The 23988-nt window shown below is 52.6% G+C and overlaps 1 protein-coding gene across 1 annotated transcript; it reads left to right on the top strand.

The window, feature by feature from the left end:
* The first annotated feature begins 9947 nt into the window (after positions 1-9947).
* On the top strand, positions 9948-22245 carry LOC128847566 (antigen-presenting glycoprotein CD1d-like). Its single transcript, XM_054047086.1, has 7 exons — positions 9948-10270; positions 11354-11630; positions 19711-19989; positions 20598-20879; positions 21254-21550; positions 21945-22044; positions 22122-22245. The coding sequence occupies exons 2-7, from the start codon at positions 11375-11377 to the stop codon at positions 22159-22161; spliced, it is 1254 nt and encodes a 417-aa protein (XP_053903061.1). The 5' UTR covers positions 9948-10270; positions 11354-11374; the 3' UTR covers positions 22162-22245.
* Positions 22246-23988: the final 1743 nt, after the last annotated feature.

Below are 23988 nucleotides of genomic sequence, written 5' to 3'. Positions count from 1 at the left end.
AACCTTAGGAGCCTTTTTGCATGGTGTATTACTCCCCCAAATGGGATAAGGGAACCGCCAATGGCCTCTTCCCAGGTCAAGGGGCTTATGTTATTTACATACCATTGGGCATCTGGTAAGTCCCTTCTTCTTCGCCTGAAATTACGAAGGCGTTCTAGTGGGAAGGACCCCAGCACTTGGAATTGTGGGAAGAGTCGGGCAGGATAACAGATACCTGACCAGTTAGCTGGTAACACAGTATAAGCTTTGGTCCCACAAACCCAACAATGGCCTATTAAGGCTGGGAAGGGTCGGTTGCACCCATTTGTCACATAGGTGCCTACAAAGGAGGAGTAATATCCTCCGAAGGGCACAGGGTAATTCTCCTTACGAGGAGTGGTGTTATTTGCATGGCATTGAAAGATTGTATTGTTTCCACTAAGGTTACTGTAGGGGGAACAGGAGATTGATTTTTCTGTTTGATCCCAGGTCGAGAAAAAATTAATATCCCTATACCCGGCCCGCCACTCTTTAGTTTTGTTCGAATAATCCCATACACCATTGGCCACAATATGCTGAAGGCAACGGCTTTTTCCCAGATCCAGCCCTGTCCCATTACACACCCAACACCAATGACCTTTTCCCTCCACCACTCTTATCCATTTAGATACATTTATTCCCACTGCTTCCCAAGTGTCATTGCTGTTCCATGTTTTGTTAAACGGACGAGGTCCTCCAGTGAGGTCTGGGGAATTGAGTGGGATTGCCAGGACAGGAACACCAGCTTGAGAGGGGGCTGGGATGTGGCTGCAGACCCAGCAATTAGAAATATTAAGGGGCTGAGCTATCCACACTTGCTGCTGGATAAAAGAATTGTCACTGTGGACTCCCCAGACCTTAAGACACCAGCAGCCGAGGAACAGGCGCCACCAGAGGCTCATGTTGGAGGCAAGGCCCTTCCGGTTCTGACAACCTCAACGGAGGGAACCGCAGTCACGGTTTTACATCCACCAGGCAGCAGGTGCTAGGCTCACTACTGCTTCTTTCTGGGCCTTGCTTTAGGTCCTCATCTGCTTCTGGCAACCCTTACGAGAGCGTAGATGGTAAGGTATTGCAGGCTGTTCCTCTACGTCTTCTTCTGGAGTCAAAATGGACTCTGCGTGGTCCTGAGGTGATTGGTTTGCTGGGGGGTGCCTTCTTACACTGCGAAGCATGTATGCACGCTGTGATGCCAGACAGTTTAACAGCCATCTGGGTAGTAAGCAGTACCTGATGATTCTTTGATGTCCTTTAAGTCTCTTTACTTCTTCTTCCTTGACTCTGGCTATAACAATGGCCTTCACACCTTATCTTTTCCTGATGCATACATTCCTTATTCACACAGATTGAGAATACAAACAGTAGTATTTTATATGGAGCAAAAAGTCATTGCAAATTAAACCTTGCTAAGTTTTACAATCAATAACCAAGACAATTTACATTGAGACCCAGGCCTTCAATGTTCCTCTAATCTACTTAACATAGACACAATGGAGAATCCTGTTTCTTACTTACTAAACCTTAAAACAAAGAAATGTATATTTAACTAGAGGCCTACTTTGTAATACATATAGGAAACCATAGTAGACATTATAACTTATTCTAAAACAAAAGGGTGACCATAATCAGTCAAAAGGATTGTTCTGGTCTGTCATTCCTTTCTGCTATTCAAAAAGGGGGGCTGACAGGGATGAAATCAAATCATACATTAATTCTTATGGGACATTATAAAATCCTGCTCCTACATATCCCCCTTTTGACACTAAGATTATTAATCGCTAGTGTCACTTCTTATTTAGTCCACGTAATAGAAAATACTGGGAGGTGATTTGGGCCTGTGGCTCTAGCTTTGCATACATTTGTTTTATCCAACAGCACATTTTAAACGTTACAATTAAACACATACAATTTAAAACCAAAACCAATTAGGGTTAGTAACATTAGTACGCCAGTAGTTGTGGGAGACCATTCAGAAAATACATTATACCAATGGTAAGCTGTTATGTCTTTCTGCAGTGGCAATTCTTAACATGTTGCCATTTGCATGTATAATATGAATGGTTCGGTTTCCCACATTGCCCTTTTGTTTGTTTTAGGAACGATGTTACCTTTTTACCTTTTGTAAACACAGTACTTACATTACATTTACATTTGTCTATTGGAAGGTTGTTAACACTTCCATTCTTTTAAAACACTTTCCCCCCAAGAATTAACACATACACATAGCCCATTATACAGTACTTTGGTCTCATTATTCATTTTATCCCACATACAGGATCCTAGTGAGATGTCTTTACTACAGGGCTTTGGAGCAACAGGCATGGATAAGCATACCCACTTTTATTTGTTTCTTATTAGGTTGTCCTGTAGCTGATATTAGCTTTTTCTGAAAGACAAAAATAACATTTTTCTACCCCTTTTGGGGTGGCATTCATTATTGCTTAAAATATTCCTTTCTTTTACAAATACCCTTGCTGATTGCAGGCAAAACAAGAGGAATTACCTCCATATTTTCCTGTGTTTTTGTTCTATAGGCAGGCCAGGTTTTAATGGCTTCTATCTTTTAAGAGTTATGGGGAAATTATCCCACTGTTCAGTCATTAAATCCATGAGGTGGTGTACCTCAGTTTTCCCTTTACAGCAGACCAAGGTTACAATGTCTTTCCTGCTGTATTAAGCTTTAAGTTTGTTCACAGGTAACAGCTGAAAAGCATCATTACCATAAAGGATTTTTTTTTTCAAAAACCATACACACTATACATTGTTACAGGGGTACTTATTAACGTTAAATTTATTTTAATTAAAGGTCTCTTGTTATCCCGTGCCTTTTATTTAGACAATTTGTTTGCTGACCAGGTATGTTCTTTGTCTGCAACTTCTTTGTGCTGGCAGTTCTCTCACTTCCTTTATCAGTTAGATAATTTGCATCATCACAGGCTCGGCTTTTGGATTCAAAACCATTAGCAGAGCTCAGAGACTCTGTCTTAAAAGGAACACAATTAACTTTTACCAGAATTTTGATGACTTTTAACTCTTGCTTCCAAAACACACACAGATCTGAAAAAGAAAACACAGTCTATTGTGGCTCCTTTGGAGCCCTAATAGGATTTTAATTAAGTAGCATGTTTCGTTTGCATTTCTTTTACCCCCTCTATACACTGCACACGTCTGCACATTCCTTCTATACTTTAACTTTTAAACCATTCGCCATATTCATTTTACATAAGGTGTAACTGTTTCTTTTGTTCTTACAGAGTTTTATGTACCCTTATCAAAGTGACAGTCTGATTACACACAGCCATCCCAAGGCTCAGTGTTTCTAACATTGCTTCTTTTTGTTTTGTGCACCTCACCCCTGCTGTTGCTTCAGAGGGCCACTGTCTTTACTCTTTTCCTACAGCTTTCATTTGCTATTTTGTTACAAAAACAAACAGAATCCAGAATCTCTCCCAATTTTTCTGATTTTGACTGTCCTGCTGCAGTCATGACTTGGTCTTTATTTGAAAACATTTAAATTTTGTAAAGAATCAAGTTACCCCTTAAGGGTTAAATACCAAATCTCAAAGTCAACCAGCACTGATTACCTGTGTCTGGCAAAAAGGTCTGTCAGTTTTGCAACTTTGAATTAAAGAGTCAAATGGATTTTTAGTGGCATTATAAACAAAACAAAACCAATTTATCTTAAACTTACAAAACAGGAGTTTTACAAACCTCACGTATTCCCACAGACAGACAGATACATACACATTTTCTCTCCCTTAACATCCCTCTTACACGGCTTTGTTTTTACATAGATTACATTCCCTTTATACATTTGGGGCAGTTAAGTTCCAATAGAACCCCCCCTATGTTCTTTTAGCAAATTTGACTCAATTGTCCATAGTCAAATGATTTTAATTAGATAGTCTCTTTACCTGGATTATTTACAGACATTCCTCTGGAAAAGGGCCCATTTTTCCTTTAGAATGGCTGCAAAGAAACCAAGAATTCTTTTAACAAGATCCTTAACATTTTTACAAGATTTAACTGCTTAATTCTTTTCAGCCTCTGTAGAGTTAACTTTTCACTCTCTTTTCTTTAATCACTTGTTTATCTCCCAAAATGACACCTTTATCCACTCAGATTTCACCATTTTACGTATTGTTCCAGGGGTTCATACTTGCACTTACTCCTGACACGATGCCCTTAGGGCTTCCAACCTGGTTTGTTTTTTTTTAGTTTCTCTATCTGTTGCTTGCCTGCTTGTCTGGGCCCTGATCCTGCTTTCTCCAATGAACCATTTTTGTGAGTGATATTGTGGTCATTTCACAATTTTGAAAGAAATGCTTAAGGAAAGGGCCCAGGAAGGGTGGGGGCTAGTTGAGGAGCCCACCCTCCTTGCTGAATTGGTAATGGAAAACTAAAGAATCAGTTTCTGAGGCAGACAGCGAAGGGGAACAGAACAAGGGGCATTTTATCCTTTTACAATGAGAGGGGAGTATGAAGGGAGTTGGGATCGATCCGGGGTTGTTGTTGTTGTTTTTTTGTCAGAGAACAGGGTGAAGGGGAGCGCTCAGACTGGTGGTGGGAGAGGAGACTTTTAATAAAGCTTTTAATTTATTATTTGAATATTTGAGAGAGGCGAGTTTTGATTTTGTCCACCTACGATTTGCCTCTTCCCACCACTGCATGAAACAATTAACCTCTCCTTTAGCCAATTTAGTTTTAGGCTGGCCGAGTTTGTTTTATAAGATGTCCACTCGGTCCTTGTTCCAAGGTTTTAACAGTGGCCACTGAGTTTTGGGATCTCCCTGAGTTAGCCTAGACCATTTTTCCAGAAATATACAGGAGTCCGGACCCTTCCTAAAACTGAGCCGGCATTCCTTTAGGGAACTGTCCCGACTTAGACGTCTGGTTACCAATACAGGAGGACTTTACACACACCAATCACACAAGAAGGAAATTCGGGTTCGTCAGAGCGATGCCTGGTGCAACACACACAAGGAGCCCACAGGCTACTGACTCAATCGCCCTTGCTTTCACACCAAGGGTTTTACCCAAGGTGCGGTGCGGCTGCGATTGTGCAGATTTCACTCACTCAGACCACGGGGACAGGAACCCCTTGGTCGGCCGATCCCCGGACGGAGATGGCACCCAGACTCAAACACTCCACAGGAGGACGGATAGACAGAGAGACAGGACAGTCCTCAGTCCGGACAAAACACAGAAATAATTACCTGACCAGATTCCTGATGTCAGATCTCGGGATCCCTACCAGAACAGAGTGGGAACCAACAGGTTCGATGGCGTAGACCTCACTGTGGTCATGCACCCTTCCGTTCAGGAGGAGGACCGCTCGGGCCAAATGCCCAGGTGCCGGCTACCACGGTCGTCCTACAAAAACGGTCAGGAATCACACAGCCCCAGTGAAGACGGTTGCCATCTCAGTGGAACCTCCAAATTGTCAAAGTTAGACTCAGGACTCCTAGTTTTTCAGACCACTCTGTTTATTAGCACAGCGCTCTGCTAATACATTCAGATAATGTGAGCCCCCATGCAAGATTCAAACAGTCTTATTTATACAGATAAAAGGGTGCGAACTAAACAAAGGGACAGAGAGAGCAAAATTGTAAAATTTGCATAGGGCACAATATGCATATCCTGCTTCCTTATTAACTCTTATCGATCTAAGACTAATGCTTCACCAATTGCCCTTAAGTGGCAAGTTAAGCAGTTAATGTCTGCTTTCCTGCCCCCCGGCTTGCAGCATTTCTCATTTCTGCTTAAAGGTACATACAGCATTCTTTAATTCATTCTATTTCTTTAATATAATTCATTTCACTTTCACAACGGGACCGGAGAGCGCAGTGCCCGCGGGCGTTACGTGGAGTTAATGTTGTAGGGCTCCCCGCTCCATTATCCAAGCCGTTAATGACGCTATTAGTACTGGACCCAGGCAGGGCCGGCTTTAGGAAGTGCGGGGCTTAATTCGAACAGTTTCGACGGGGCCGCAGCAGGGATGATTAAAAAAAAAGCCACTTAAAAAGAACCCTTTCATTTCTTCCATGTATTATTTACTTTCCATGACTATATAAATAATAACAAAATTATATATTACAGACATTGCAGCATATATTAATTAGCTGATTTTCACTTTCAGATTAGGAAAATAATTCATGTTTTGATAGTTGTACAACTGATTTTCTTCAATAATGTTTATTTTATTAAAATTTATAAAATATTTACTTATTAATATAAAATTGTGCCCTCCTCCCCCACCCCCCAGCGCCTCCCGGCCCACGGAAACAAATCCTGCTTCCCCAGCGCCGCCCCGCCGAAACAGCTGTGGGCCAAAAAGAAAGAAAAGGAAGGTTTGGGGGTGGGGGGTGACATAGGGTGACCAGATCACAGCAGTAAAATAGGACCCGACCCATCCCCGCTCGGCCCCACCATCACACCCCTCTTCACCCCCTAGCCCCCCGCTGGCTTGCTGTGTCCCTCCTAGTCAGTCCCCCACCCACCACTTGCCTCCTTTCACCTTCTCCCTCCCCTGCCAGAAACCCCCATGCCCACCCCTAGAACCCCTGCTGGCTCACTGCTTGCCTCTTTGCCCACCCGCCGCTTGCCCACCCGCTCGCCCCTCCCAAGTATAAAGCCTCATTCAAAGCCCCAGGGGTCACTATGTTACTGCACACCGCAGTCAATCAGTGCAGTTGAAGATAAATCTCTGCATTATGCATTTTTGTATAACTTTTATATGACTTTGTATTGAACCTTGGTAATGTTATAGCTGGCCCCTAAGCGAGTATAATTAAGGTAAAAGAAAAATGTCTTTTTGCTAGAAGTAGAATAAGATCTTCCCCCACTTTGTAATCAATTGACCTGTTGAATGAATGAGGTGTGAATGAGGAAGGTGTGGAAGGCAGGCACTTCCAGACAGCTGCAACCCTTGGAGAGGGGCTGGGAGCCAGCCAAGGAGAGCTTTGCCCAGGGCTGAGTGGGACAGAGTTTGGGTGCAGGCTCCGGGCTGGGGCACGGTGTGGGGTGCAGGATGGATGGAGGGGTGCAGGCTCTGGGAGGGAGTGCGGAGGGGTGGGTGCAGGCTCTGGGACAGAGTTTGGGGGCCGGAGAGGGGGTGGTGGGGGCCAGGGGGGAGGGGACTGCCATCACATGTGGCTTCCTTCCTCCCCTGCTGCCCCTCACCATAGCCTCGGTGGGGGATGGGGCTGCCCCTTGCCCAGTGTTTGCAGGAGGGGTGGCTGGGGGGAAACCCAGTCAAACTCTGGTTTTACTCTTTCCTTGATGGGTCACTTTAACCCCTTACAAACCCCTTCCCGCCTCTCACCCCCCTTTTCTACTGGGCTTCTTTGATCTTTTCGGTGGAGCCAGATGAAAACCACAAACCCCAGCGAGAGCAACAGGCTGGAAGACTAGACTGAACCCACCACCCACCCAGTCTAGTCCATCCCAGAGCCCAGGACTGAGGGCAAATGTCCCCACACCCTCGGGCCACCTGCTTCCACTCCTGGCCTCTCCTAGCACTGCCAGAGATTCTGTGTGGCTGCATCGGGTGGGATTTCAACCAGACCCCCCCCCCCCGGTAAATTCACCCCTGTTTTGTGACCGCTCTGCACCAAGAGCACCTTCCTTCCCTGCCCTAGAGCTGCTGGATGGCTAGAAAGGTGAGCTGGGCGTTCGATTGATCCAGAATAGTATCGTGCCCCCCCCCAAAAAAAAAACTTAATGTCCACACAGCTTGGGGGGGGGGATATTCCTCCCCCCCAAAGCCGGTCTATTTTATTGTTGCAGGGCAAACGAAGGAGCCAGAGTTTAATGGAAATATTCAGCCCCTACAGCGGTCTTGCAGCAAGGGAAGCAGAGTTGATGGGAAGGGAACTGGTTTGGATAGGAGCCCCCACCCCCCTCCTTTGCAAAATAATTTGGGGAGGGGAATCAGATCACTCCGTGCCTCAGTTTCCCCTCTCTTGGGGGGGGGGGAGATAAAAGTCTCAGCCTGCCGTGTTGCAGACCTTTTGTATTCTCCCCTCTTGATGTATTTGATTTCCTCCTCCAAACCCCCCCCTCTCTCTCACCTGGAATTCACAGCACTGAGTACCGGCTCGGGGCTTTCTTCCTGGGTTACATGATCCCGAGTTTAGTTTTGAAACAGACGCAGGCAGGCACAAACTCACCCTCAAACAGCAACACCACCGGAAACCACAAAACCAACCCAATATTACACACCTAGGGGGAATCACGGGGTCAAACTCTCACCGACCGAAGCCCCAGCAGCTGCTCAGGTGAGTGAGGAACACTGCCGAGATTCCTGTCTCCCACCGGACCGGAAGCCCCCTCGGTGTCTCCTCCAGGTGAGTGCTGGGGGGAGGGGAGGGGAAGGCTGCAAAGCACATGTGCCTTCTCCCCCCCCCCCTCCTCCTGACCTGCAACAGCCCCCGCTGCCTCTGCCTCAGTCCCCCCCGCGCCGGCCAGCGTCTCTCGTTGTCGAGCAGCAACAGCTGCAACTTCCGGGAGAGCCTCAGAGCTTTGCTTCAGGCAGGGGCGCTGCGCGGGGCCCAATTCAGGGGAATCGGCCTAAAGCCGGCCCTGGACCCAGGGCTGACCCCCGGGGGACCCCGCTAGATACACCCTCCCGCTTTGACAGCAAACTGCAAACTGCTTTCTGAGTACGGACCCACATGGCTGTCATCTCATCCAGCCCACATTTCCCTCGTTGGCCTATGAGAACGTCCTGCAGGACTGTGTCTAAAGCCTGACGAAAATCAAAATCCATCCTGTCTCCTGCTTCCCGCCTGCCCACCAGGCCAGGGACCCTGTGCAAGAAGGGAATGAGGTTGGTTTGGCGTGATTTGTTCTGGACAAATCCAAGCTGGCTAGTCCTTATGATTCTATTACCCCCCAGGGGCTCAGAAACGGATTGCTTACTAATTTGTTCCGGTATCGTTTATAAAGACAGGTGCTAGGTTTGCCCTTCCCCTGTCCTGTGGGACCTCACCCTTCCTCCACGAGCTCTCAAAGACCACGGCTAGTGGTTCTGAGATTGCTTTAGCTAGTTCCTTACGTATCCCAGGGGGAATTTCATCAGGACCTTTGGACTTGAATACACCCAACGTATCTAATATTCTTTAGCCTGTTCTTTTCCTGCTTGGGCTTCTGTTCCTTCCCCCTTGTTGTTAATATTAAGTGTGTTGCGTATCTGGTCACCATTAACCTTTTTAGTGAAGACTGAAGCAAAATAGGCATTAAACACCTCAGTCTTCTTGCTGTTGTCAGGTATTAGCTCTCCTTCCCCACTAAGCAGAGGACCTACACTTTTGTCTGAGAAAAACAGAGTTCTCACTCTCAGGCTGGGTGCAGCAAGTCAGATACTTTATTATCTCTAGCAATTGCGTGGAGGGAGAGAGCAAAACAGGTCTCTCTCTAGGTAAACAATGACAGCAAGCATTTATAACTTTCGTTACATACAATAATGAGCAACAGCTGCGTTTTGTTTATACATAGGTCATCCTGATATCTTATTTTTCTCACCTCTATTTAGACTCTAGTCCACATTCCATACTTATCTACACAAAGTCACAACAACTTCTCACACAGTTCTTTCCCACTTGCCTCACACAATCCTCGCTTCTACAAATCTCGCGTTATTAGGGTTACAGCTAGCCTGACTTGCTCACAGAGGGGACTGTTTGCATTGAAATCCCCGTCAGTTCTTTCTCTACTTCCACACTTTCCTCTGTCTTTCTCTTGCTCCTAATGTATTTAAAGAACCTCTTCTTACTGCCTTTTATGTCCCTTGCTGGGTGTAACTCATTTTGTGCCTTGGCCTTTCTGATTTTATCCCTACGTGCTTGTGTTGTTCTTTTGTGCTCCTCCTTAGCAATTTGTCCATCTTTCCACTTTTTGTAGGACTCCTTTTTGTTTTTCAGGTGATTAGAGAGTTCCTGATGGAGCCATGTTGGCCTCTGTGATGAAGTGGGAATTTTCTGTGATATATGTTATGAATCCTAGGCCTGCCTCAGTCTCCCTCTGTATGTCACATTGATCGGGTCAGCACTGCTCCTGGAACAGCACAGGAGACAGAAGATGTGTGTGTCACCTCGCTGCCTGGCGGGGTGACTATAGTCATCAGAAAAGCTGGCTGAAACAGACCCAAACCAAAAGAAGGTGCAGCAAGACAAAGAGATGAACAATCGAGACCAAACAGCAGGAACCCCCAGCAGGTGGAACAGGGAACGGCTGGAGAAGAAGCTGTCAGGTGACTGGAAGAAGGGGACCCTTTTGCGGGACATGGGAGCTCAGTCCCGGGGAGAGCACGAGAAAGGGAGTCCATGACAGCTTGGCTGGGTCCTCAGGGCACTGCCTTGGCCAGGGTGCACGACGGCTTCACTTCTGACCCCCTTTGCTAACCTCAGGACTTTCGGGTTCTGTAGGCCAGGGGACGGATAAATGGTTCTCTTGTTTGGAAAAGACTGCCTGTGTCACTGCAAGTCCTCACCGACAGCACGGAGCCCAGCAGAAATACTGCACAAGCCTCCCGTGGGCGTCTGCCTGGGCTGGATTGGTTGCAGGGAGCCAAGGAGAGAGACAGGGTTTGCTGGTGCCAAAGGCCCAGTGTCCGAGTCTTGGAGGCCCCGGGCCTGCCCCTATGGAACTGGGTGGGTTCTTGGGGCCCGGCACACTAAGGGGTCGTTCCGGTCACAGGCTGGGGCATAGACCAGACCCTGTGACTCTGTGACAGACTCTTTCCATCTTTTCTTTTCATGGGGATAGTTTGCAGTTGTGCCTTGAATCCTGTCTTTCTGAGACTCTGCCAGCTCTTCTGAACTCCCTTTTTCCTGAGATTTTCTTCCCCTGGGACCTGACCTACCAGCTCTCTGACTTGGCTGAAGTCTGATTTTTTGAAGGCCACTGTCCCAGTTCTGCTGCTCTCACTCCTTCCTTTCCCTAGAATCATGAAATCGATCCGTTCACGATCACGTTAGCCGTTGCCTAGGAGTTACACACAATTCCATAACAACACTTAAACCACGGCATGTTGAAGACAATGGACTCCTCAAATATTTAATTCAATAAGGTTTAACTTAATTCCATAAGGCTGGTCCAGGACATTGCAAGGTATTGTCAGAGCTGTCTCAGTAGGTGTCCCCCAGACAGGGACAATGGGGGAATACCAAAGGTTAACAATGGTACTTTCACCCTGATCTGTGATGATCTCTTCATGCTCCGAGGGTGAAGGAAGATTGTAAAAATAGGAGCTGGAACCTGGTCTCCCTGAGTCCTGCTCTGTCTCTCACTCCTTTCCCATCTCTCTCTCTCTCTCCCGCTTCTCCCAATTCAGTCCAAGGTGAAAGTTTCCCCCATGAAATCGGGGTCCCAGCCCCACCCCCACCTGCTGGTTTGCTCGGTGACGGGGTTTTACCCCGGGGGGATCGATATCAAGTGGCTGAAGAACGGGCAGGAGCAGACGGCCGGGGTGGTGTCCACGGAGCTGCTCCAGAACGGAGACTGGACCTTCCAGATCCTGGTGATGCTGGAGATGAGCCCCCGGCGCGGGGACGTCTACACCTGCCAGGTGGAGCACATCAGCCTGCGGGACCCCCTTGCCGTGCACTGGGGTAAGAGTCGCTGGGTGTGGGGCAGCCCCTGAGCCCGCAGGGGCAGCCCTCGGGGGATGGGCCTGAGTCAAGTCCCCCCACCCCTGGGGCAGAGAGCGCAAGGGGAAGGAGAGGCTGAGCTCAGCCTAAACCACCCGTGATCTTCTTTCCACAGAGGCATGGGCTGACTCTGCCGGGGCACGATGCTGGCTGGGGTCAGGGGCTCCGTGCTGGGGTTGGTCTTCATGGGCCTGGGATTGCTCGTCTGCCTGAGGAATAAGAAAGGTGAATGGCTCCGGGATGGGGCCAGCGGCCCAGGAAATGAGTCCCCAGTGGGGCCATGACCCAGTGGCACTGGAGGGTTTCACTAGAATTTTGATTCACCACAATTTACTTTAGCTTCCCCTTCAGGCACAAAGAAAGTGTTCTAGCGACCGAGGAACTTCCTGCCCGTTTCTCAGCCCAGCCCCTGGCTCCCCATAAACCTGAGTCAGACCATTCAGAGTCTGAGCTCCAGTGGTGCCCTCCTGCCTCCCCTTCAGGCCTCCTCTCTAGTCCCACACACTCCTGGCCCGTCAGGGAATTGCAGACACGGTGTGAAGTGCCTGCAAATCAGTCAGTGCCTCTCTAGTTATGAAACAAATCCACTTCCCCTTCGAAAAATCCAACTCACTTGAGAAACGCACCAGAAATGGATGAACTCCTGACCCTGAATTTTGAGACTGACTTGTGCTACCTCCAAGCTGCTTCCCTTTTTGCCTAAACGTGCGAAAGAACTTGCAACCACTTGCAGGTCAGAATGCTGACTGCGTGAGGCCCGTGTTTCGGTGTTTTCCCAGGAGGGTGGACATGAGCAACGACATCCCTTTCACACTCACACACCACTTCCCACGTTTTCCCTGGGGCCTTTTGCCCTTAGAACAATCTTTCTAAAAGCACAAAAGTCGCCCCTTAAATCAAGCGAGGAGAATGTGGAGTGGCTGGAGCTGGAGTTTGCCTCGACGTTGTTCTCTGCTAGCCTCACTGCCAGGGGGTGATATCTCTCTCCCTGCCGGGCTCCTGAATCAGATCCCGACCTGGAGAATGTAGGAGCTGGGAGCCCAGGGGTCCACTCTGCGCTGCTGATTGAGACCTGGTGCCCCCTGGTCTGTCATTGTCCCCTCCCTGGGCTCTCCCCACCCTCCTGTGCTGCTCCCACCCGGGGGAGTCCTCACTTTCTCATGTACACTTCCCCTAAGTTAAGGGTTGCCTGGCCCCCTGCCCAGCCCCACAGTCACTCTCGCTGCCCTTGCGGGAACCTGTCTGGGATGGCCCCAGTTCCCTGCATAGAACTCTCACACTAGCAGATACGTCACCCCAGTGAAATGTGCAAAACTTAGGCAGACATTAAGGCCTCAACATTGGGGTACAGCCTGGAAAGTACAAAGCAAAGTCTAAACCCAGAGAAGAGCGACTGCAGCCCGCAGGACAGGGGAGAGATTGAGACAGGGACACTTGCTAGCCAGTGTCCCCCACACAAGGAAACATGAGAAAAATATTTCCTCCGGTTATTGGGAAACGTAAAAGTCGTCTCCTCATAACGTGATGATGACAATGCATGCGTGCCCCGGGGAGAAAGGAGACAATAGGGATTGACATGTATCAACCTGCCGCCCAGTCAGGATAAAGAGACACAAGGGATCGCATCCCAGACTCTGTGTGAGCCCTCCCCTGACACCTCGGGCAGCGCCGGCACAGCTGGGCACGTCAACAGAGTCTGATGGAAGTGGAACTGAACTGGATTGACTGATCTGGAGCGAAAGGAACGATGCCTTTGAGCATTCGTGACTCTTCCAGGGGCTCCTTTCTCGCAAACCAGTGAGTCTGAGAGCCCCAAAAGGCGCTGTGACCCAGGAACCTCCTGATGCCAACTGGCATAGGGCACAAGGCGTGCACAGGAGTTTCACAAGGATCCCCTGGGTCAGACAGACGTAATAATTCATTAAAGGGTGGCATGTGAGGACTCTAACAAAAGACAGCAATGCGCAGGTGGCCATAAGCATTGTGAGATGTACGTGTGGATGAGATTTAAGGAGTTCTGTATCTATACAGAAAAACTATGTTCTTAAAGTATAGAACAAAGGGAGGTCACTTGAAGTTGAAAACATGTTTCTGTGCAGACAGGGGTTAGGAGACCCCTGGCTGGTCATTGGGTATTGTGCTGTGACGGGCTGGATCACAGAAAACCCCTTGGGAACTGCCACCTGATGTGCTGAGACTACCCCGAGCCTGTTTCCCTTGGCAGCTCGGGACTTCAGTGCCCTGCCTGGTTTGAGCCAGACCCGCCAGCCTGCTGCAAACCCAGACCCAGGGTCTGAACCACGTGCCCCACAAGCTGCAGGCTTAACTGAAAGCAGCTTAAGAAGTGCTCCTGTCTCCAACACTCAGACACCCAGCTCCCAATGGGGTTCAACCCCCAAATAAATCCGTTTTACCCTCTATAAAGCTTATACAGGATAAACTCATAAACTGTTCACCCTCTATAACACCGATAGAGAGATATGTACAGCTGTTTCCCCCCCCCCCCCCAGGTATTAATACATACACTGGGTCAATCAATAAGTAAAAAGTGATTTTATTAAATACAAAAAGTCGGATTTAAGTGGTTCCAAGTAATAACAGAACAAAGTAAATTACCAAGCAAAATAAAACAAAACCTGCCAGTCTGAGCCTAATACATTAAGAAACTGTTTACAGGTAAATCTCCCCCTCAGAGATGTTCCAATAAGCTTCTTTCACAGACTAGACGCTGTCCTAGTCTGGGCCCAATCCTTTCCCCTGGGACAGTTCTTGTTAGTTCCAGCTCAGGTGGTAGCTCGGGGATTTCTCATGACTGGCCCCCCTTTGTCCTGTTCCACCCCCTTTTATAGCTTTGGCACAAGGCGGGAATCCTTTGTCTTTCTCTGGGTCCCCACCCCTCCTTCTCAATGGAAAAGCACCAGGTTTAAGATGGATTCCAGTATCAGGTGACATGATCACATGTCACTGTAAGACCTTATTCTCCATTCTTTCAGGGTTGGCCTGCACAGACGCAGGAAGGTTTGGGAGTAAACAGGGCCATTTACCACCAATGGTCCTGGTTAATGGGAGCCATCAAGATTCCAAGACACCATTAATGGCCCCCACTTTGCATAGTTACCATAGGCCCTCAGAGTAATGCTCCATATTTCTAGTTTCAGATACAAGAATGATACGTTCATACAAATGGGATGACCACACTCAGTAGATTATAAGCTTTGTAATGATACCTTACAAGAGACCTTTTGCATAAAGCATATCCCAGTTACATTAGATTTACACTCATAAGCATATTTCCATAAACATATGGAGTGCAACGTCACAGGGTCACCCCAGGGGACTGTACCCCCTGCTGCGGGTGCCAATCATCTGCTCAGTTACTGTGGGCTGCAGGAAATAGGGGACGCTGAGGGGGGCAGGGCCCAACACCCAGACCTGCCCTGACCCAGCAATGGGGTTGAGAAAACAGCTGGAACCCAGAGGATTAATTGGGGAAGATTCTCTCTGGAAAAGCACCGTCTGCTCCCGGGCCAAGTGGGGAAAAGCAAGCAGGGAGCTCCCCCTTCACAGAGAGGTCTCCCCACCCCCAGAAAAGACACACCCCACAGGGAGTCCCACGCAACAGGTGGCAATTTGCACCCACAACCAACTGGGGAGTGTCATTGAATATCACTGTTATGAGACCAGCATGACACAGCACAGCAATGAGGAGCAACCCTACAATAACCACCCAGCCTGTCCACAGCCCAGCGCTCCCCAGCGACCCTACAATAACCACCCAGCCTGTCCCCAGCCCAGCGCTCCCCAGCGACCCTACAATAACCACCCAGCCTGTCCGCAGCCCAGCGCTCCCCAGCGACCCTACAATAACCACCCAGCCTGTCCACAGCCCAGCGCTCCCCAGCGACCCTACAATAACCACCCAGCCTGTGCACAGCCCAGCGCTCCCCAGTGACCCTACAATAACCACCCAGCCTGTGCACAGCCCAGCGCTCCCCAGCGACCCTACAATAACCACCCAGCCCGTCCACAGCCCCAGCGCTCCCCAGCGACCCTACAATAACCACCCAGCCTGTCCGCAGCCCAGCGCTCCCCAGCGACCCTACAATAACCACCCAGCCTGTCCACAGCCCAGCGCTCCCCAGCAACCCTATCATAACCACCCAGCCTCCCCACAGCCCAGCGCTTCCCAGCGACCCTACAATAACCACCCAGCCTGTCCCCAGCCCAGCGCTCCCCAGCGACCCTACAATAACCACCCAGCCTGTGCACAGCCCAGCGCTCCCCAGCGACCCTACAATAACAACCCAGCCTGTGCACAGCCCAGCGCTCCCCAGCGACCCTACAATAACCACCCAGCCTGTGCACAGCCCAGCGCTCCCCAGCGACCCTACAATAACCACCCAGCCTGTCCACAGCCCAGCGCTCCCCAGCGACCCTACAATAACCACCCAGCCCGTCCACAGCCCCAGCGCTCCCCAGCGACCCTACAATAACCACCCAGCCTGTCCACAGCCCAGCGCTCCCCAGCGACCCTACAATAACCACCCAGCCAGTGCACAGCCCAGCGCTCCCCAGCGACCCTACAATAACCACCCAGCCTCCCCACAGCCCAGCGCTCCCCAGCGACCCTACAATAACCACCCAACCAGTGCACAACCCAGCGCTCCCCAGCGACCCTACAATAACCACCCAGCCTGTCCGCAGCCCAGCGCTCCCCAACGACCCTACAATAACCACCCAGCCTGTGCACAGCCCAGCGCTCCCCAGCGACCCTACAATAACCACCCAGCCTGTGCACAGCCCAGCGCTCCCCAGCGACCCTACAATAACCACCCAGCCTGTGCACAGCCCAGCGCTCCCCAGCGACCCTACAATAACCACCCAGCCTGTCCCCAGCCCTGCGCTCCCCAGGGACCCTACAATAACCACCCAGCCTGTCCACACCCCAGCGCTCCCCAGTGACCCTACAATAACCACCCAACCTGTCCACAGCCCAGCGCTCCCCAGTGACCCTACAATAACCACCCAGCCTGTCCACACCCCAGCGCTCCCCAGTGACCCTACAATAACCACCCAACCTGTCCACAGCCCAGCGCTCCCCAGTGACCCTACAATAACCACCCAGCCTGTCCGCAGCCCAGCGCTCCCCAGCGACCCTACAATAACCACCCAGCCTGTCCGCAGCCCAGCGCTCCCTGGTGACCCTACAATAACCACCCAGCCTGTCCACAGCCCAGCGCTCCCCAGCGACCCTACAATAACCACCCAGCCTGTCCCCAGCCCAGCGCTCCCCAGCGACCCTACAATAACCACCCAACCCGTCCACAGCCCAGCGCTCCCCAGCGACCCTACAATAACCACCCAGCCTGTCCACAGCCCTGCGCTGCCCAGCGACCCTACAATAACCACCCAGCCTGTGCACAGCCCAGCGCTCCCCAGCGACCCTACAATAACCACCCAGCCTGTGCACAGCCCAGCGCTCCCCAGTGACCCTACAATAACCACCCAGCCTGTGCACAGCCCAGCGCTCCCCAGCGACCCTACAATAACCACCCAGCCCGTCCACAGCCCCAGCGCTCCCCAGCGACCCTACAATAACCACCCAGCCTGTCCGCAGCCCAGCGCTCCCCAGCGACCCTACAATAACCACCCAGCCTGTCCACAGCCCAGCGCTCCCCAGCAACCCTATCATAACCACCCAGCCTCCCCACAGCCCAGCGCTTCCCAGCGACCCTACAATAACCACCCAGCCTGTCCCCAGCCCAGCGCTCCCCAGCGACCCTACAATAACCACCCAGCCTGTGCACAGCCCAGCGCTCCCCAGCGACCCTACAATAACAACCCAGCCTGTGCACAGCCCAGCGCTCCCCAGCGACCCTACAATAACCACCCAGCCTGTGCACAGCCCAGCGCTCCCCAGCGACCCTACAATAACCACCCAGCCTGTCCACAGCCCAGCGCTCCCCAGCGACCCTACAATAACCACCCAGCCCGTCCACAGCCCCAGCGCTCCCCAGCGACCCTACAATAACCACCCAGCCTGTCCACAGCCCAGCGCTCCCCAGCGACCCTACAATAACCACCCAGCCAGTGCACAGCCCAGCGCTCCCCAGCGACCCTACAATAACCACCCAGCCTCCCCACAGCCCAGCGCTCCCCAGCGACCCTACAATAACCACCCAGCCAGTGCACAACCCAGCGCTCCCCAGCGACCCTACAATAACCACCCAGCCTGTCCGCAGCCCAGCGCTCCCCAACGACCCTACAATAACCACCCAGCCTGTGCACAGCCCAGCGCTCCCCAGCGACCCTACAATAACCACCCAGCCTGTGCACAGCCCAGCGCTCCCCAGCGACCCTACAATAACCACCCAGCCTGTGCACAGCCCAGCGCTCCCCAGCGACCCTACAATAACCACCCAGCCTGTCCCCAGCCCTGCGCTCCCCAGCGACCCTACAATAACCACCCAGCCTGTCCACACCCCAGCGCTCCCCAGTGACCCTACAATAACCACCCAACCTGTCCACAGCCCAGCGCTCCCCAGTGACCCTACAATAACCACCCAGCCTGTCCACACCCCAGCGCTCCCCAGTGACCCTACAATAACCACCCAACCTGTCCACAGCCCAGCGCTCCCCAGTGACCCTACAATAACCACCCAGCCTGTCCGCAGCCCAGCGCTCCCCAGCGACCCTACAATAACCACCCAGCCTGTGCACAGCCCAGCGCTCCCCAGTGACCCTACAATAACCACCCAACCTGTGCACAGCCCAGCGCTCCCCAGCGACCCTACAATAACCACCCAGCCTGTCCGCAGCCCAGCGCTCCCCAGCGACCCTACAATAACCACCCAGCCTGTGCACAGCCCAGCGCTCCCCAGCAACAGTGCTAGGGGCTGCACTGCAGGGAGTGGGGCGGGGGCAGCAGGGGGATCTCCCCGGGCAGTCAGGGCTCCCCATGGCCCCAGGGCGGCGCTAGGGGCTGTACTGCAGGGGACAGGGCGGGGGCAGCAGGGGGCTCTCCCCGGGCAGTCAGGGCTCCCCATGGCCCCAGGGCGGCGCTAGGGGCTGTGCTGCAGGGGGCGGGGGGGCAGCAGGGGGCTCTCCCCGGGCAGTCAGGGCTCCCCATGGCCCCAGGGCGGCGCTAGGAGCTGTACTGCAGGGAGCGGGGTGAGGGCACCAGGGGGCTCTTCCCGGGCAGTCAGGGCTGACCCGATGCCCCAGGGCAGCGCGGGGGGCTTTGCGGGGAGCAGCGGTACCGCAGGCTGGAGGAGATGGAGGGGGCGTCACACACACTTATACTGTGGCTGCTAAATGGCGCACAGTGTAGCTGCTGTTTGTGGGTAGCAGAGACGTCTCCTGCCGGCAAAAAACATCCTCCCCCAGGAGCGGGAGCGGCTTTTTCGCAGGAGAGCTGTTCACACTGGTACTTTTTGTTGGTAAAACTTTTGATGTTCGGGAGTGTGTTTGAACCACAAAGTCCCAGTGTGGACCTAGCCTGAGTCTGCTGGGGACAGGGCCTGGTCCTTCTGACCTTGCTGTTGGGGATCCCCCTCCCGTGCTGCCCCCCTCCCCGACTCACTCTGCCCTCATTGGCTCGGGGCTGGCAGCTGCGGGCACAGAGCTGAGCAGACACAGAGAAAAAGAGAAGTTGACGGTCTGAGAGGTGTGTGGGCTGCGGAGGAACTGAAATCACGTGGGGATCCTGGGCCCCTCGTCCCGCTGCCCTGACGCCCACCAGAGCCCGGGTCCCCCTTCCCCTGCCGGGATGCTGCTCCCTCTGCTGCTCCTCCCCTGGGCATGGGGGGCCCTGGCCAGTAAGTGGGGACCCCCCTGCTGGTTTTGCTACCAGGGATGCGTGGGGAGGGTGTAGTACTAGGGCCAGGGTGGAGAAGTACCAGGCTGGGGGAGTAGGACGGGGGAGGCAGGTTAGGGATCAGCAGGGAGACCCCATAGTGCAGGATTGTTCATGGGACAGAGACTTATTAATCTCTCTCCCCACCCGCTTTGTCCTCCACTTGTTCCCTGCCCCCTGCCCCAGCCTCCCCTCCTGTCCCCCCAGCGTCTGTCACCTTCCGGGTGCTCCAAATCAACGTCTTCCACAATGCCAGCTCCACGGACATGGATATGAGAGTCCTGCTGGGCGACCTGGAGACCCACTCCGTGAACTGCAGCACCTGCGAGATCCGCTTCCTGCAGCCCTGGGCCCAGCAGGGTCTGACCCCGAAGGAGTGGCAGGACCTGGAGCTGCTGACCCATTATTACCTGTCTGACTTCAACCGGACTGTGAACACAATAGCCCAGCACCACGGAGGGAGCTGTGAGTATGGAGCGGTCTGAGGGGATCCCTCCCCCACCCACCCGGGGTGCTGAGAACTGACACACTCACCACAGCCACTGAGTGTGTCATTGGGGCCAAGACAGCGAGTCCCTGGCCCTTTGGCTGATTGAAGCCGGCATCCCCCAGAGGGGAAACACCCGTGTCCCATTCTCCACCCCAGAGTCAGCCAGCCAGGTTTGGGGCCAGATTGTAGCCTGCACTTCCTAGAGGGGAAAGGCCCTGTGTCCCACTCCCTGAGCCGAGGCTCCTGGTCTTTCCTGACATGTACCCTGAGCCTTTGAAAGCAGGTCATTTGGGCGGGGGTCTGTATCGCAGGAACCCCGTAACCAAGGGGCCCCAAATTTGCACCACAAACTCTGCCTCAGGCCCCGATGTAACACAGCGATTTTCCAGCTGATCTGACTTTAAACAGAAACTGCAACTTACCCTTAACTCCAACCAGACGCTGCACAATCCTGCCACCGTTGTGTGGCCCAACATCCTCATTGCACCTGACGTTATGTCTTTACTTCCCCCGTCTGTCTATTTCTGCCCCCTCCTGTGACCTCTGGACGCCCGTCCTCATCCCCCTGCCCTTCCTGTTCCAGACCCCTTTGTTACCCAGGTCTCCCTTGGCTGCGAGCTACACCCTAACGGCACCTCGAGGGGATTCTATGATATCGGAGTGAACGGGGAGGACTTCATCAGCTTTGATGCGGTGGCAGGGAAATGGGTCGCTCGGCAGGGGGACAAGCTGGCGCTCTACGTCCGGCAGCGTCTCAGTCGGAATAAGGGCGCAGTCATCACGCTTCAGTTTCTCCTGAGAACAACGTTTGTCAATCTGATCAAGAGCTTTGTCCAGTACGGGAACGAGTCTCTGGAGAGGCAAGGTGAGGCTGGACACCACTCGCTGCCATGCAGCCACCTCTGGGGTAGGGTGTGTTTGCTGTTTATACAGGGATCCCGCACCCAGTGCTCATATGCAGCCACCTCTGGATTGAGGCCTGGGGGCTGTTTATACAGGAAGTACAAATGCAGCTATATCTGGGGTGCAGCACAGTAGCCATTTCATAGCCGCACTGCACAGCAGTTTAGGACAGGAAGTGAACAGGGTTCTGTCACCAATGGTAACTGCAGGGTCTGGCCATGACAGCGTTGCCAACGGCTGACCGCGAGGAATGGAGCTGGGCTTGGCTAGTGAGTCCCTGAGGCTCAGACTGAATCGTCCCCTCTCCCCCGCCCCGTCTCTCTCCTCCTGTCTCAGAGCGGCCGGTCGCCGTGGTGTTTGCCCGAGCGCCTCCCCCAGCCGGGACCCTGGCGCCGGTACTGCTGGTTTGCCGGGTCACCGGTTTCTACCCCCGGCCCGTCCGCGTGGCCTGGCTGCAGGATGGGGAGGAGGTGGGGCCGGGCGGGCGGCTGAACTCCAGCGGGATCCTGCCCAACGCGGACCTGACCTACCAGCTGCGCAGCTCCCTGGCCGTGGGGTCGGGCGCCGGGCACAGCTACGCCTGCCGGGTGCAGCCCAGCAGCCTGGGGGGCCGGAGCCTGCTGATCCCCTGGGGTAGGTGCACGTCCCGGGCGGGGGGCGGGGGGGCGTGGTCTCTGGGGGCTTTTCCTGCATGTCCTGAGTGGGACAGAGGTGGGTCCAGGCAGCGGGATTGGGGCGCAGGGAGGCAAAGGGGGTGGGTGGGAGGTGTGGAGATGGATGGGGGGATGGAGGATCTGAGGGGAACGGGACAAGACTGGGATGGGGGAGCAGGACTAGAGTGGGGGGAAGCTGAGGGGGTGGGAAGGTGGGGGGAGGAGGGGTGGGACTGCAGGGGAGGCTGAGGGAACAGGGTGAGAGTGGGGGCTGAGGGCAGTGGGTCGGGTGAGATGATCGGGGGTGGGGGACTGTGTGGGGGGCTGCCCACACTCCTGTCCCCGTTCCCAGCACGGCACCCCCTGTGTTACAGAGCAGAGCAGGCCCTGGGGCCCCGGCCTGGCCGTGGGCATCACCCTGGGGGTTGTGGCCGTAGCCGCTGTGGCCGTGGTGCTGTGGCGGAGCAGACGCAGGTGAGACCTCTCCCTCGCTGGGGTGGGGGTGGGGCCGTTACACCCCCTAACCCATCCCCTCTGCTCTCTCCTTCCAGGGGCTACCAGGACGTTGGACCAGGGCAGTCCAGGGTCTGAGGGGGCGGCACCGGCCCCAGCGTGGGGATCGGCCCCTCTCCTGGGGACATGGCACTCAGGGCTGGGTCTGTGCCCGGCTCCAGAGCTGAGGGCGCTGAAGGCAGGACTGGATCGGGGCCCTGGGAGATCGGGGTGGGGGGTGGGATTCTCCTCCCACTGGGACCTTGGGGGCTGTGACGTTATTGACATAAACTGGGACCATATAGATCATTGTTGCAACCGAGGTCCTGTAGTGGCACCCAAATCTTGTATAAAGGGGGTCAAATGGGGTGTCTAGGACAAGGTTATGGTTTACTGGTTATGATTATGCTGTCTATATGTGTGTATCAGTTTTGTAGTTGAAGTTATGAATATTGGCTCTATACTGTCTGTATGGCAAACTTATGCTATGCTTCTGGGTGACATCCCAGACAAGCTGAGATTAGCTCTGCCTAGCCTGCTTGATGGCCCATTAAGGACCATCAGCTATACAATGGGCCCATTGAGAGAAGGCAGATACGCCTTGTACCTCAGCAAAGTATGCAGGGGCTGGCCCATGTGACTCCAGACTCCATTTTGCTGTAATTTTCCACAGTAAGAACAAAGAGGTGTTCTTACACCTGGAAAAGACTATATAAGGCTGATGCCTCATCTCCATCTTGTCTTCAATCCTGCTTCTTACCTCTGGAGGAACTTTGCTACAAACTGAAGCTCTGAACAAAGGACTGAGGACCCGTCCCAGCGGGGGATGTTCCAGAGACTTGATTTGAACCTGCAGTTTATTCTATCACTGCTACAAGCCTGAACCAAGAACTTTGCCATTACTGTATGGAATTGATTCCATTTAACCAATTCTAACGCTCATCTCTATCTTTTTCCTTTTATGAATAAACCTTTAGATTTTAGATTCTAAAGGATTGGCAGTAGCGTGATTTGTGGGTAAGATCTGATTTGTATATTGACCTGGGTCTGGGGCTTGGTCCTTTGGGATCAGGAGAACCTTTTTCTTTTACTGGGGTATTGGTTTTCATAACCCTTTGTCCCCATAACGAGTGGTACTGGTGGTAATACTGGGAAACTGGAGTATCTAAGGAGATTGCTTGTGAGACTTGCAGTTAGCCAGTGGGGTGAGACTGAAGTCCTCTTAGTCTGGCTGGTTTGGTTTGCCTTAGAGGTGGAAAAAAACCCCAGCCTTGGGCTGTAACTGCCCTATTTGAGCAATTTGTCCTGAGTTGGCACTCTCAGTTGGGTTCCGCCAGAACCGCATTGTCACAGTGGCGTAGTCGTGCTTGGATCCACAGAACCAGGTCAATTAAGCTTTGGGTCAGAACCCCACGCTATCCAAATTTGAATTTTGGGATTGAGAGTTTTGTTGGTTAAAGAGCTGCTGCAATGGCTGAGCAAAGAGCATATGAGGGACTTGGGAAAAAAGCCCTGGAAAATTTGTGTTCAGAAAAGAGGATAAGCTTTAGAAAGAAAGCTACAAAGGAAGAACTGAGAAATCTGCTAATAGCCAGTGATCAGGGGGCAAGAGCACAGCCCTTACCTGAGGCTGCAGAAGATGCAGAAAAAATTAGGATGCAAAGGGTGACAAGTAAACTGCAATTTGAGCATGAACAGAAGCTAGCAGATCTTCGATTGCTGGAGAAGCACAAAATAGCAGAGTTAGAAAGAGAGAGAGAGAAAGAGGCTGCTGAGAGAGAGAAAGAGGCTGCTGAGAGAGAGAAAGAGGCTGCTGAGAGAGAGAAAGAAGCTGATCAAAGAAAGAAGGAGGCTGATGAGAGAGAAGAGAGAGCCCGTAAGGGGCGTCTAGAGCTGCTCGCTGCTGAGCAGGAGACTCACAGGATG

This window comes from Malaclemys terrapin, chromosome 13 (genome assembly GCF_027887155.1).
Source record: "Malaclemys terrapin pileata isolate rMalTer1 chromosome 13, rMalTer1.hap1, whole genome shotgun sequence".
NCBI lineage: Eukaryota > Metazoa > Chordata > Testudines > Emydidae > Malaclemys > Malaclemys terrapin.
The sequence above is the reverse complement of the archived record's forward strand: the minus strand, read 5'-3'. Positions and strand labels throughout refer to the sequence as shown.

Bases quoted from the DNA above. Each gene is read 5' to 3' on its own strand.
- LOC128847566 (XM_054047086.1), top strand. From the start codon at position 11,375: ATGAAATCGGGGTCCCAGCCCCACCCCCACCTGCTGGTTTGCTCGGTG. The intron at 11,631-19,710 runs GTAAGAGTCGCT...CCCCTGCCCCAG, and splicing joins CCCCCTTGCCGTGCACTGGG to CCTCCCCTCCTGTCCCCCCA. The intron at 22,045-22,121 runs GTGAGACCTCTC...CTCTCCTTCCAG, and splicing joins CTGTGGCGGAGCAGACGCAG to GGGCTACCAGGACGTTGGAC.